Raw genomic sequence first — 15,839 nt, forward strand, 5'->3', positions numbered from 1 at the left:
TTCAAGCAAAATACAAATATACAAGTTCCTATCATTTACATAGGTTACCCTGTTTAAATCATAAAGGTCACAACTGATAAATAGTTTGAAACATCTTTAACATACAATTCATTCCTGATTCTTTTTTTATATATATGTTGATATAAATACAACCTTCTGGGGAATATTGGGTCTTCTGAATTACAAATATTAACAGAAGGGTCCATTTTCCTTAGAGCAAATATGCAAAAAGTGACAGAGATAGTTGAATGCTGTTTATGCTTTATTATTATAAAGTTCTGCAGAGATGAAAACTAAACAGGAATAGAACTTTGATATAATTTGTAGATGGTCTAACCTAATATCCTTTCCTGTTATAAATTCTCATAACTTATCAATAAATCTTTCAACTTATTTATGGACTTGCAGATTGCAAATCAAAATATAAACATTCCTACCAAATGCAAAAATAATAAAAATAACCCCCATAAACCAATCACTTCTATGATGCAATCAATTTAGTGGGAATGTTTATGATTTTGCAATCAGTAAGAGCAGAAAGACTTTAAAGCTGATATTTTGAAAAGCAAAAACCTATTTCAGGTATGTTTTATTCAGGGGAGATAATTACAATTAAAAACCCCTAAACTACTTTCATCTCAGTATTGTACCTTGGTTAGACAAGTAACTTACTTTGATCTTTCCAATATAGAAGGATTTAAAAATTATAATATTAACATGTCTATCCAAATCATATCACAACTGAAATTTGTTTGATAAAGTCACAATATTTGATATTTCTGTCATGAAGTACCAGTTTAAATATTTCTCCTTTAGAACCAGTTTCTAATTCTCTCATGCAGTACCAGATTTGAAACAGTATATTTTCCATGAACATATAAACATTGATTAAGAACAAAAATGACTTGTCTTGATAGATCCACCAGTAACCATAGGATTTGGAATGGATTAATATGTCCATACAATGATAAAATCTCCTCGTAGACTAGCATGCACATCCTTTATCATTAGGTGTCTGGTCCGTACTAATTGCATTCCTAGGTGTGGCTGGTTTATGTTGTACACCGGACTCCGCCGCATTCAAGTCCAAGCTGATCAAATAAAGCAAGTCAAGAATGAAATGGCATATATATTTTTTCATATATTTTTATAGAATTGATATATGAGATCTTTATAGCTTATCTTAATAATCACGTTTGAGGTTAATGACGATGAATGTTTGAATCTTTATGTGCCTGTCACAAGTATGGACCCTGTAGTTCAGTGGTTGTCACTGGTTCATGCCTGTGCTACATTTATTCGTTTTTGGTTCGCTTTCTTGTTTGCATTGTTTCAGGGCCTTTTATAGTTGACTATATTGTATGTGGTTTTTTTTTCATTGTTGATGACTTAAAAGACAAAGTCAAATTCATTTTCAGCATCAGAAAAACACTAAAACAAGATTAAGTAACTACGTTGATAGCCGGTCCTTGATTATGTCGGATCAATATGATATCTAATTATTTATACAAGTTGCAAGGTAAACTCAATTTGCGACAGTAAAATATAAGTATTACAAAGGCCAAGCTTAAAATATAATACAGTAATCTCCATTATAATGGAGCTTAATAAAATAAATACCATTTAACAAATATTTTGGCGTAATATGACATAAATGAAAAAGTTCATGAAACTTAAGCAATTAAACAATGTGATGTCATATGTATACTCACGATGTCAAACATAAAACTCTAGCCGTATTTAAACCTTTCTCACCCTTCAGAATGGTTTCAATAGTGTCAAAAAGAAAATTTTGAGGCTCAAAATGTGACTTTCGTGTTTATTTTGTGAGAAATTACATACCAAAAAAAATTGGAATATTCAAAATGGTGGTTACGGACTGGTAGGATGTTGAATTAACCCCTTCAAACTGTTTGTCAACATCCAATAAAAAGTATCGTTACAAACAAATTGCATTAGTATAAAGCCTTTTTGGCCCTAAAATTGAGGTATGTTGTACAACCAAATTAGGTGATTTTAGCCTACAGATAATATATATGCATTTGCAAAGATTAACTGTAAAGATTCCAAATATTTTGAATACTTTATGAGGTTTTGCAGTACCTAATAAATATTCACTTGAGAGACATTATTTATATAGGCAAACATTGTGGTAAATTATTAGTTAATGTTTGCATGTGCATTTTCTTGTTGGTCAAAACAGTGAAAATTGACAAAAATCTATAACTTTTTCACAAAAACACATAGAAGTGCCTTTTCAACATCAGATGAACCCAACTATATTTACTTGCCTTCACTGGTAGTAAGCACTAGAAATTTTATCTTATTAAATGAAGTCAAGATCAATATAGTTTTGATGTCTGATGGTGAAACACTAGATGGAATAAGGTATTCATGTTAGGCAGTTCTTTATTCACAGATTGTTTACAGCCGATTTCAATGAGTATATAGCTAAAGGTAATATCTTTGTTTAGCTTGCTTGCTAGCTGAACCGTGAATTTATTGTTAGGTTAGGTTAGGAAAAACTACCCTCTTTTAAGAGTAGACTAGTTTGACAGATAACCAATTTTTCTGTTTGTAGGACTAGGCTACTTCGAAAGGAGGGTAGTATACCTTACCTATTAAAAGATTTCACAGTTCAGCTAGCAAGCAAGCTAATTAAAGATATTACCTTTAGCTACATACTCATTGAAATCGGCTGTAAAACTTCTAGGGCTTAAATATAGTTTGAGTATTTGCCATTATGAAGAAAACCCTTAGTGAACCTCTAGATGCTTTTTTTCATTTCACTGTAAAGTATTTTACTGGCACACTATACAGTTATATGTACAAACCTTCCATCTTGTATATTTTGATAAATTTTCTTTGCTGTATCTAAAAATGCATCTTCTACATTATCTCCCCTGAAAAGATTGAAGAAAAGTTGTAATATTCTATATCTAATAACAAAATGTTTAAATCATACCATGTAGTTTTAAAGATCAAAGCACATTTTGTAAATTGATGTTAAAAAACCCCAATGTCATTGTAAAAATTTCCTTTTAATTTTTTAACTTTATATACATACATAGAATAATGTTTTTTGTTTGTTTTTAATAATGACTTATCAGTATGAGGATCAAGCATGTTTTTAATACTGATCAATCATGTTTTTAATAATGACTTATCAGTATGAGGATCAAGCATGTTTTTAATACTGACTTATCAGTATGAGGATCAAGCATGTTTTTAATACTGACTTATCAGTATGAGGATCAAGCATGTTTTTAATACTGACTTATCAGTATGAGGATCAATCATGTTTTTAATACCTACTTTATCAGTATGAGGATCAAGCATGTTTTTAATACTGACTTATCAGTATGAGGATCAAGCATGTTTTTAATACTGACTTAACAGTATGAGGATCAAGCATGTTTTTAATACTGACTTATCAGTATGAGGATCAAGCAATCCCTGAATAAGGTCATGTGCTATATAATTTCATTGATAAATTATGTTGATAAATTAATGTAAATGGACATGAACATGTGCCATGCATTACTCCACTGTTGTGCAACATCATTGTTTAATATTTTGGAGTATCTCCTCCTGTCTATGATATAGACAATATTAGGCAGTATAATGAAAGGGATAAATCAACTGATTTGTAATTCAACTAAATATACAATGTGTACTTACTAATATACAATGTAGTAACTAAATGACTATACTTACGTTTTGGCACTACATTCCAAAAACATTAAACCTGAAAAACAGAGTTAAATTTTTAATGTTAGCTATCAATATAAGTAAACGAGAAATCCTACACCCAGAGACGTACTTCAGCTGAACATATTTGTTTTTGTTCATTTTTGTACATTAATTAAGCAGTTAGTTCCTTGTTTGAATTGTTTTACATTTGTCTTTTTGGGGTCTTTTAAAGCTGACTATGCAGTATTGGCTTTGCTCATTGTTTTAGGCCTTACGGTGACCTATAGTTTTTAATTTCTGTGTCATTTGGTCTCCTGTGGAGGGTTGTCTAATTTACAATACCACATGTTCGTTTTTTATATTTACGACATAAATTACCCTTTTTCAAATAAATTTCTTTAAAGAGTCTTTCTTTTCATCATTTCCTCTATTTTTTCCTTATATATAACATTTAAATTTCTTTAATATCTTGATTATGAGCTCTTTCTGTTGTACATTTTTAAATAAATGAATACTTTACCATTTTCATCAGCAAATTGTTTTGCTTCTTCATAAGTAACATCTCTCTGTGCTTCTAAATCAGATTTATTTCCAATTAAAAATATAACCTGAAAATGATAAAACATGGATCAAAGTGTCTGATTATCCCTTGCAAACATACAATTGACTTTCCTTCAGAGTAATTCAGTGGGTTTTTCATGTCAGTTGTGTTTTACAATGTTTCTCATACCATGGTTAACAATAAAATTAGCCACTTCAAGTTGTATTATAAAGGAAATAGGTAAGTTCTAAAAGGAATAAGGAAAATTATTTGCATAACAAAACTGCTGTGAAAAAACCCACAAAACACACAAACAAAGGACAATCAAAGAACAAAACCAGATAACCTGACTTGGTATAGGCATAAAATGTGGTTATTTGGAGTCAGTTGGACATGGACACAAATACTTGTGTATTTTTTTTTTCTTACAGAATGTCATTCTAAAGTTCAAGTATTTGTAATTTGAATTCATATACATTCTATTAACATAGAGATTCAGTTGAAAGCAAAAAAATGCATGAATCAATGCTCGAGGATAAAATAATGTTAAAACATACATGTATAAATTTTTTATGGGAGAAATAAAATATGGGAAAATGAAATTCTGCAAGTTGTATTAGAACAGGAAGCAAATATATGTTGTTATCATATTTTCTAACTATTAATAATCACATATACATGTATCATAACACAACACAGGAAGCAAATATGATGTTTTATCACATAAACAAAAATATGTTTCATTTTGCATTGGGTAATATATCCGTAAGTAAGCATCCCATATCAGCACTCAACAGTTGATTTAAGCCTACATAAAGTTCTGCTCTTGTGATCAGAGCAGATAACCATTAATCATTGGCATCTCAATGCCCCCTTTTCAACCCAACCTTGGTCATCTAATCAAATTGAACAAGAATGTGTCCCCAGTACACGGATGCCTAACTTACACTCATTTTCTATGTTCAGTGAACCGTGAAATTGGGGTAAAAACTCTTATTTGGCTTCAACTTCATCAAAAACTACCTTGACCAAAAACTTTAACCTGAAGCGGGATGAACGAATGTATGGACAAACGGATGTACAGACCAGAAAACATAATGCCCTACTATCGTAGGTGGGGCATAAAAATAATATATGCCTTTATGTTAGAATAAAATTGCTCCTGTAAAGTCTGGTATTGTAGATAACATGTTAGCACTGTTTAAATAGGCAATAAGTATAAGATTGTCCTTTGATAGTCAATAATGTGAATACTTACTGTATTTGGATTTGTTAAATTTCTCGCATCTGTTAACCAACTACTTAAATGATTATATGTACTTCTCCTGTAAAGATTAAATATAAAATGTTAATGGCTAGCATAGGATATCTCACTCCTCAAAATACAAATCCCAATAAGAATATCTATAAACAACATTTATATACACAAACATTGTTTCACAATAAACAATGGAAATTGAGAGCAAGAAAAAAGTTATATGCTTACAGAAAGAGCAATCATTTAAGTAATATCTACATTTTAGTCTTATCATTTTTATCCCATGTTATGATCTAGGAGATAAGCCTAAATTTTCAAAATATTTAAAGCACAAAAGTACTTGTCACGAAAGTAGATAATTTAACCATGCCACATTCTTTATGTGCCTGTCCCAAGTCTGTAATTCAGTGGTTGTAATGTTACCAGACCTGTTTACCCATTCTGATGTCTATCAGTAGAATTGTCAGTAGTTTTGCAATGTTGTCAGTAGTACTCTCGATGAGTGCCGCGTAGCGGCACGAACCTTCTAGGGGGGTTTGGGGGCATGCCCCCCCAAGAAATTTTTTAAAAATTAGATGCAATTCCCTGCATTCTGACAGAATCTGCAGTCTTATTCAGACATGTTTAGAACAAAGATTTTGATCAAATTGTTTTATTGGTAATAAGATATGTCCACCAACCCCAAAAATCTGAGAAAAAATTTCTGAAAAAGTCCAACTTTCATAAAAAATTTGGGCAGCACGGCTCCTAGAAAATCAACATTTCCCTTTTTTTTTTTTAAAGCAAATTAAGGCCTTGAAAGATTGGGCAATTGAGGAAGAGCTTGCACTAAGGAGGAGGGCAGTTCCCCTTATCCTAAAGGAACATCTTCTTAGCACAGTGAATAGACTTTACAAAACATAAATTTACTTACCACAGGCAATTTTAGAATGTGGAAACATCAATTTGAAGTTTTTGGTAAACATATCTGCACTTGCTAGGGAAACCCCCAAAGAAGGGAAAGTTTCCCTGTAACAATCTTTGAATTTTTGGCATGATTTCTTTGCCGATGTTGGTCCGGTTGTAGTATTATTATTATTGTCATCAGTGGTCGTCCTCTTGGACATGATTTCAATTTACCTTGTCTTATATGCGCTTTAAAGCATTGATATTCTAATTAATTCAATCGTTTAACTGATCAAGATCAAAATTTAACGGATTTTGAAACGAAACGATTCAAAATTTAACGGATTTTGAAACGAAACGAATTTTTTTCAAACCCGTAGTTTTTGGTATGACAATCGTAGTCCGTATTTTTTCAATGAAAACCGTAGAAACTACGGCAAAATCGTAGATGTAAACACCTCTGTGTTACATATTAAGTTTTTTTTGTTAATTGATTTGTACACAAATTAGGCTGTTACTTTTCTCGTATGAATTTTTTTAATTTGTCATTTCAGGGCCTTTTATAGCTGAGCATGCAGTAATGGCCTTGCATTATTGTTGAAGGCTGTAAGCTGACCTATAGTTTTAAATTTCTGCGTCACTCAATTTGGTCTATTGTCTAGAGTTGTGGCAATCAAACAACATCTTTATTTTTATATTATACATGATACCCAAGTTCTCTAAATATTATGACTTAAAAAGGTTTCCTTATAGGGAAAAGGTTATAAAAATAATATCTATTTATATACAACAAACTGATATCCTTGATATGTTGAACTGAGTGGTAGGTCAATGTAATTTGACCAGACACATTAAAAGAAAGTCCTTCAATTTCACTATGCCAGATAAATAGAAAGAACCTTTAGACGATGTTTAATTATTGATCTGGCATCTCCTGAACTACCTCTTCAACAATCAAAACTGAATCTGTCTTACCGTGTTATATCGTAAACCATTAATGCACCTGCAGCTCCCCTGTAATAACTTCGTGTGACAGCACGAAATCTTTCTTGGCCAGCTGTATCCCATATCTGTAATTTTATCTTTTGTCCTGAGACTTCAATTATTCTGAAATGAACATGATCAATGTGAAAAAGTCTAGCTGTAAAATTGTCATCAAAATCTTTGTAAAGAAATATTAGGGATTTAGGATTTTTCATCATCATTATTTGTTTAGCATGTTTGAACATTCAATGCTAAAAATAGTCCTATTGTTTCAAAATGGTTTTACAAACTAACAGATATATTAATGCAAAATTTTAGTAGACTTTAGGACATTTTATATTGACATTACAAAATCATGTTTATCACATTTCAAATTATAATAAATGATTGATTTATCTGGTGTATATTGCCTAACTCACATCTTCAAATCATAAGGTTTATTTTAACTAAAGCATAAAAACTTTTTTCAACCCTCTGAGTCAAAGGTTATATTAACTAACAGTGACAAGTTTGAATTCAACAAATAACTGTAGGTTGCATTTCTGTAAATATTGACAATGCAATTTCCCATAGGAACTCCTTTTACGGCTAAAACTGTACCGCTTTTACTATGAAGTTTTGAAAAAAATCTTATCCTAGAATTGATACTTCATATGCACTACAATTTTTTCAAAGGTCAAAATATAGGGCTGTGCGACATATTTTCAACGTTTATATGCCCTGGACTTTTCAGAGTTTAAACTAACACTTATTTTCTTAACTACCTCGAATGAAGGGTTACCACAGATTTCAATGTAAAACAATATGCACATGTATATTAATTGGTAACATTCCCAAGTTATGTCTCTATGAGATGTAACACAGAGAGTATAACTGGGAGCCAGTATGTAAACAAAATTAATTTTCTATGAATATTCTAAATCTCCCCAAAAGAGGCGTGGTTTGAGAAACAGCTGTATTTACAAAGTGCAACCTATACTTGTGAGAAGAAAATATTACGTGTCCTTTGAAAGGCAGAGTAAAATAAAAGTTTCATCCATAAAACATACACCAGGGACAAATCTAGTTGCATTTAAAGGAACCTTTAATGTTTAGTCTTCATTTTTCACTCAACTATTTGTAAAATACTTTATGCAAGTAATCTTTTGTGCATTTTAATTTTCCTGAATCAGTTGCCAAATTGATAACAGTAAAATCGTTTCTTGTTTATAGCTGATACTTATCAATATAAACATATATCTATAACATCTAATACACACAAGGTGAATAAGATACAATATTTTCCTGTTAACTTATCTACATATTATTATTAAATATCTATATTATATAATATATATATTCTTCCTGTTTACATGGTTTATAGCTTTTACTTATCTCAATACATAGTACAAAGATCAACAATAAGTTCCTATAGCATGTATAGGTTTGATTGAAAACATTTAAAAAAAAACATAAAATCAAGTATCCACAAAAATACCACTTTTCTTCTATCCACTTATATTGGTATCACAAATATGAATGAATCCACAGTATCTAGAGTTAACTGAGAGTGAATCAAGGACACCCATTAACATTTCCTGTGTTTATCATGTTTATTGACCTCAGGTGTACCATGTACATATTTCTTGTCATGCATGTTTATATATCATGTATATAGCTGAAATATGAGCATTCTTCAATTGTTTGCATTTACTTTAATTACTCTAATCATGCTAATGCAATACATAAAAAGCCTACCGTGTACCAAATTCTACTCCTATAGTGTGTGGACAATCCGCCATGACTGAAATACAAAGAAACCAAATTAATATTTTTTACACTTTTTAGGTCAATTTCAATTCTATATAAATATAAAAAAGAAGATGTGGTATGATTGCCAATGAGACAACTTTCCACAAAAAAGCAAAATAAAAATATGTTTTACTGTGGAAAACCTTGACAAATGTTTCATTTAATAAAAGCTTTAGGTTGTTAAACATTTCTCCTAACTGTTATTTCCAAAAGAAGTAGATTTCAATAGGAAAGTACCTTATGTGGAAGACATTTGGTTAAAGACAACATTTCAACTGATTTTCATAGTGTATTCTTATATATGTTAACAACTGTTGATTGCGTTTTTTTAAAGCTAAAAGCAATGATAATGTGAGTGTTTTTTTTATGCTGAAAAGCAATGTTATGTGAATATAAAGCAGAGTAAAAGCTATTTTTGTAATAAAAATGTGAAAACCACAAACATAGAAAGGCTATGTGTCATATAGACCTGGAGAGAACACTGAATTGTGTTTGGACTAAAATCATATATATACACAGCTATGTGTATTTTACTCACATTTTTTCTCTGTAAATTGATGTAATAAACATGATTTTCCAACTCCCATATCTCCTATTATGATATATTTAAATATATACGAATAATTATAAGGGCCTGCCGCCATCTTTGTACTGAAAAAAAGTAGAACTCATTTTATGCTTGATCTCATAGCACATTCAGTTTACATGTTTTAATGGAAGTACATGCACTTTGTAGTGTGAATTGTAATTGTGAATTTACTTGGGTTTGTGTTGCTCAGTCTTCAGTAAAATGTTTTCTATGTTGTGTTTTTTGTACTATTATTTGTCTTTTTTTTATATGCATGATGGTGTCTGTTTAATTTAGTTTGAATGTTCCCCTGGAATCTCTAGCTTTGACTAGCTGATCTGAGCTGAGTTGCAAAAAAATCATGCGAATATATTGGCATGGCTTTAGTTAATCTTATTACATGTATAACAACTGTAAGGCCTTATTTATATTTTGTCCAAACAATAACTAGAATTCTGCTCTGAAGCTGCAGGAACTAAACTTAACTTGTTTCCTCAAGGGAATAGTCATTATAGTCTGGCCCCAAAAATATTTCTTTAAGGGACCAAACCAATTTTTATACTAATTTAAAAAAAAAATGAAATGTACTTTTCATAAACAAATATAACCCTTTTAGATAATCCTATATGACGCTTTTGAGTCTTGTCAAGATTATGAGTGATAACTTGATTCTTGAATTATTGCTGCCAGAAAATATATCACAAGATAAAATGTTACAATTTTAGTACATGTACATCTCCTTTCTGTTGACATTTTGTTAATATGGCTGTTTCCATGAATCATTAAATGTTATTTTAAATTTAAATGATCCTCTTATAGTGTTGATAAAAAAAATATTCAATGTTTTTTTATTGAAGATTGGATACCAATATAGACATGATAGATATTTTGATATTTATTTACAAGATACATGTATAATGTTTCATTTTTTCATTGGGGATTTAGTAAATAGTGATACATGGACAAATTATTGCCAAATACAGGCTTGTTAAGATTCCCAGGACAAGTACAACTAGAGATGCAATGCATTAGTTTAGAGGAAAACACAAAACAATAATTGTGGAAGCTTTAAAAGAGAAATAGGAACATGTGTCAAGAGAATTGGTATATTATATGTATATGCATGTCAAATCATGACTTCGCATGGAAAACTTAGTTGTTTGGCCAGATTTTTGTAATCAAAATGAAATGTCTTGCTTTGATCAGACATTCAGGTTTCCATTTAAGAACAGTTTTTGTATATATCGGAAAGGAAAGAGTATAAATGGGATTCACTGCAAAATATTTTTCAATGGCCAGCTGGGCAGTCAGAATAATAAAGTCATTCACCCGTCCCCAAATTAAGTTGTCTTGGACCAATGCTTAGTATTTTATTTAGTCCCTGAAGTTGACAATCTGGTACAAAAACTACTATTTTGATCCATTGATGCATCTATAAAATATATACATTGTACCTAGATGTATAGGTTGCCTGCATGGACCCCAGTGAACATCTAAACTACAAAAGGGCTTCTATTAGATCTTACTGTATCTGGTCTAGCTACATGAATCAGGGTGTAAAAGGGGGTACCTTCAAGACGAATAACAATAAAAATTCTTGCCAAAAGACGTTTACGGTAATTTTTAACGATAAGATTGTATACTCTCTTTTAAAACGATAAAAGAATAAGACTGATTTTTGATTTTGACGAAACACATCTATTTTTCAAAAGTTACGAATCATGATAGGCCAAAAAAAAATATATATGTCTGTTTCCTGTTTCCCGACCGACCCCGACTCAAAGCCCCAGACCCTAGATCTTTTTATTCAATTCCGCAAAAAAATCGTTTCCGATCCTGAAAAATTCGTTTCCAGTCCGATCCAGATCCGTATTTTACTATACCCAAACATTCAAAATGGCTGCTCCAGCACAAATGTGCTACATTTAAGGTTTAAAAAATGTCGGCACTGGGAGGATTATTCAATTAAAGCTTCTTTAAAGAGATTAAATGATTTTAGGGTACAGGACCCTAACCAAACATGACATTTAACCATCTGCAAATCTGACAGGGAGTGCAAAAATAATTAAAAAAAAAAAAAAAAAAATCCCGACCTACCGACCCTGATTTTTTTGCCTTGGCAGCAGGAAACAGACATATATTTTTTTTTGGCTTAAGATTATTTTGAAGAATCATGATAAGGATATTTTCTCGAATCACAAAAAGGATAATTTGACATATCACGATAAGCATATTAAGACCAATCACGGTAAAATTTTATCGAATTTTGATGCTACATGTAACAGTAGCTGAAAATGACCGTTTGGCGTCTGGAGGTAAAGAGCATGACTACCCTTATGTATTGCAGTCTTAGGCAATTTCAATTAAAATCCTGTTCCTTTAATAATTCTTTTAAAATATAAACACTGTCAGTATATATTCCTATAGGTTAACACTGTCTTATGTAGATCAAAACTACTGTGTGCGATGAATAGGGCTCTTCACGGTTAGTTCGGCCATATTGGATAGGGGGCAGATTTTCATAATAGAGGTAAAAATGGTGTGAAAAATACGGGAAAACATCATTAAAACAGAGCTGTTGCTTGGAAACACACATAGGATTTCCCACACTTTCATACCATTTCCACCTCCTTCCAAAAAATCGGGTCTCACTAATTAGCGACAACAAGCGTCAAGAAGCGACAACAAGCGTCAACAAGCGACAAGAAGCGACAACAAGAATTATTTTAGAGACAACAAGAGACAAGAAGACTATTTAGCGACAAGAAAACATTTTTTTTTTATTAAATATAAAGAAATTTGTATTTAATGGTGTTTTTTTTTAAATATACGAGCAGATATGTCTAATTAAAATGTTTTATTATATTGGTAGATGAAGAAATTTAACATTTGTGAAGAAGAAAGAGATCGAGCTTCTTTTATTATTTTTAAATATGAAGAATATGTATAAGATAATGCACGGGGGGGGGGGGGGGGTAACTTCCTATTATTGGGTATACGGGGATGTGCCAAAAATATGGGTCATAATTTTGCGAGATTTTATATAAAAATGACCCTCCTTTTTAATGACATCCTATATTAAAATGCATTTACGTTTGATAATTGTATATTGATTTGGGGTATGATCTACATATCATATATAAATATCCTATTGATATGTGCACCAAACGATGTCAATTCATATATAAAAACTTAAGGGTAGCTGGTATATTTATGAATTATGAGTGATGATGAGTTAGTGCTTATATAAGCATGGGTCAAATATTGTATATAAGTATATGTCATTCTTTCTTAAATATTTATATAACTATAGGTACTGAATTTCAGATGACGAATGGCGATATATATGGAGCGGGCATAATGGAATATAATATTTTGATTCTAACAGTATAATTCATTGTTTTAAAAAACAAATTATAAGATAAATAATATGTTCTAAACAAAGGAAAAGCAAGGATTTGTATAGTACTATACAAATCCTTGGGAAAAGTAATCTCATAATACAATAATTAAACGTAATACTGGCTGTTATTCATAATAGATGATAAAATATTATGTAAATGATGTTTCATTTTTTTCTATCAATTTTAACTTTCTTGTCGCTAAAATTATTTTCTTTTGCATATTCTTTTAATATTTATTGCAATAATTTATTTTAATTAAAAAAAAATGTTTTCTTGTCGCTAAATAGTTTCTTGTCGCTTGTTGTCGCTAAAATAATTCTTGTTGTCACTTCTTGTCGCTTGTTGACGCTTGTTGTCGCTAAAATTGTTGTTGTCGCTAATTAGTGAGACCGAAAAAATCTGCCCCCTATCCAATATGGCCGAACTAACCGTGAAGAGCCCTATCATTGATATTATGCTGATTTTAATGTTTTGTTGTATTTTTACATAGACAATCAGTAAAACCTGGAGTCTATAAATGGTCTGGCACAAACTTCTTTCTTAAAAAAATATCATGACATTAATTAAACTCTTTGAGACTGAACTACTTTGACAAGTCATCAATGATCAAGTATTGAAGAAATCAAAATATAGCACTTTAGCAGCTACTGGTTACCCCTTTCTACTGGTCAGCTGCACTGAAATAACGATCAGTACATTCAGATAGGAAGAACAAATTGGTGTTTGTATTTATGTCATATGATTATTGTATCGTTTTGTTTTAGATACATCGTAATGACAGGTTGGAAGGGGAGGGGTGACTGTCAAATCGTCTGTTCTCTGTGTTTATCTGCGATTTTCGGTTCGTATCTATATTTAACAGAAAAGAAATACAGGCTATAATAATTGAATATGTAGACTCATTCTGCCTTTCATTTCTAGACATCATTGTATGATGTTCTATACCTAAATTTGTATAAAACCCAGAAATTGTGTTTCTGAATCAGCAACAATATGGCGGAATAAATAGGCGATCCATACGCCCCCTATCTGTCAAGAGAAATTAACTCTAAATCCCAGAAATGAAATGCGCTTGATCCAGAAATACTTTTCTTGTAAAATTAGAAATTCACTACAAACAATAAAAAAAATAAGGATCAAATATTGAAAATAATTTTTTTTTTCACAGTTAAAATCTACAAAGACCTAGACAAACCACAGGTGCGCTCAGTAAATAGTCCCCCTTTTTTTGTTTATATTTTTCATTACTGTACTAAGTATTTTATCAGTATAGGGACTGGTCATTTTATTTCATTTCATTTGAGGTCATGGAAAGAATTCCTTAAATGCCTCTTACCTGTTACGGTCTCAATGACAATTACTAGATATGAATAAGTGGGATATTGTGCTTAAAAATTGTGCCGAGCGGAACGAGTCGACAATAAACTTGAGGCACGTACATATATATCATATCATTAAATATATTTGTTATCTTAAGGAAAAAAGTGTTGGTGTGTGGCATCCTTGGTTAGCCACTGCAGCCCACTTAGGACGTACAACTAGCATATTTAAATACGTCCTTGGGTTCATCAAGGAAACTAGTTCCCATGCAGATACGTTAATATTTAATGCCACCGTGATTTCCGTGACTCCTTTTAAACTATTGTAAAAAAAAAAAAACCATTACGACAGCGGTAGGTGTCATTCAATATACCAATGAAATTGAGTTTAGCCGTATCGGTACTGTGTTTGTAAGCTGTGATTCAAAACCATATATAGTAACACACCTTTTATTACAGAGGTGCAACTTGTGCCTATAGGAACACCAACAGTATGCCAACTAATCTTAATTTAACATTATCATTACTGTCCCATTTTGCAGTTTATTACAAAATTATCCTTTATATGAATCATGGGCAGCAAATATATAGCTGTAATCAGATGTCTCAATATACCATTTAATTCAATAAGAAAACATCTGCGACTATTATGCATTATTGTAGTCTCAACGTAAACCTATGTTTTTATTTCCCCTTTCTGAGTAGTGTAAACTTATTGACAGATATGAATTTCCCGCAGGGACGATCAATACGAGAGCATTAACCCGTACCATCCTATTAACTTCCTTACAGATAAAATGAACAAAGGGAAAGTACATCAGTTTAATAAATGAAACGTGTTTTAAACACTTAAATGTTGGTGTTTTTGTGTAGATTGTTTTTTAAATATAAAGACTAAGAAGCTGAGGTATGATTGCGAATGAGAAAACTCTCCACAAGAGACCAGATGACACAGAAATTCAGATATTTAAAAGTGAACTTGAAAAATCTTTTAAAAGTATGATATTCGAATGACCCATGCAGTTCAATCTGATATTTTGATTTTATAAGGATGTCTGTATGTTAGTCGTTGTAGATGCAGTTATGACAAGCAAACATCGGCAAGCCGATCTTTTGCCAGAATAGTCAAAGATTTGTTTTCTATATTAAAAAAATCAAATTCACTACTGAATATTTCTGGGCATTAATTTACAGAAAAGGAACACAAAAACAATCAAGCAGCAACCGTAATATGTACATGCATATATAAAAAGTAAAAGCACAAAAATACTGAACTCCGAGGAAAATTCAAAATAAATGACACAATCAAATGATAAAACACATCAAACGAATGGACAACAACTGTCATATTCCTGACTTGGTACAGGCATTTTCGAATGTAGAAAATGGTGGATTA

General features: G+C 31.2%; 1 protein-coding gene across 1 annotated transcript; it reads right to left on the reverse strand.

Moving 5' to 3' along the window:
* Nucleotides 1-370: 370 nt before the first annotated feature.
* LOC139511381 (ras-related protein Rab-14) lies at nt 371-14,206 on the reverse strand. Its single transcript, XM_071298057.1, has 9 exons — nt 14,070-14,206; nt 9,691-9,803; nt 9,099-9,144; nt 7,353-7,484; nt 5,493-5,559; nt 4,214-4,301; nt 3,718-3,748; nt 2,835-2,903; nt 371-1,091 (listed from the first exon to the last, which is right to left on the reverse strand). The coding sequence occupies exons 2-9, from the start codon at nt 9,794-9,796 to the stop codon at nt 986-988; spliced, it is 645 nt and encodes a 214-aa protein (XP_071154158.1). The 5' UTR covers nt 9,797-9,803; nt 14,070-14,206; the 3' UTR covers nt 371-985.
* Nucleotides 14,207-15,839: the final 1,633 nt, after the last annotated feature.

The sequence above is a fragment of the Mytilus edulis genome, chromosome 2 (genome assembly GCF_963676685.1).
Source record: "Mytilus edulis chromosome 2, xbMytEdul2.2, whole genome shotgun sequence".
In the NCBI taxonomy this organism is placed as follows: domain Eukaryota; kingdom Metazoa; phylum Mollusca; class Bivalvia; order Mytilida; family Mytilidae; genus Mytilus; species Mytilus edulis.

Coding starts and splice junctions, on each gene's coding strand:
- LOC139511381 (XM_071298057.1), bottom strand. CDS start 9,796: ATGGCGGCAGGCCCTTATAATTATTCGTATATATTTAAATATATCATA. Junction 7,485..9,098: donor GGAGTAGAATTTGGTACACG/GTAGGCTTTTTA, acceptor TGTTCATTTCAG/AATAATTGAAGTCTCAGGAC. Junction 1,092..2,834: donor CAAAATATACAAGATGGAAG/GTTTGTACATAT, acceptor TTATTTGATCAG/CTTGGACTTGAATGCGGCGG.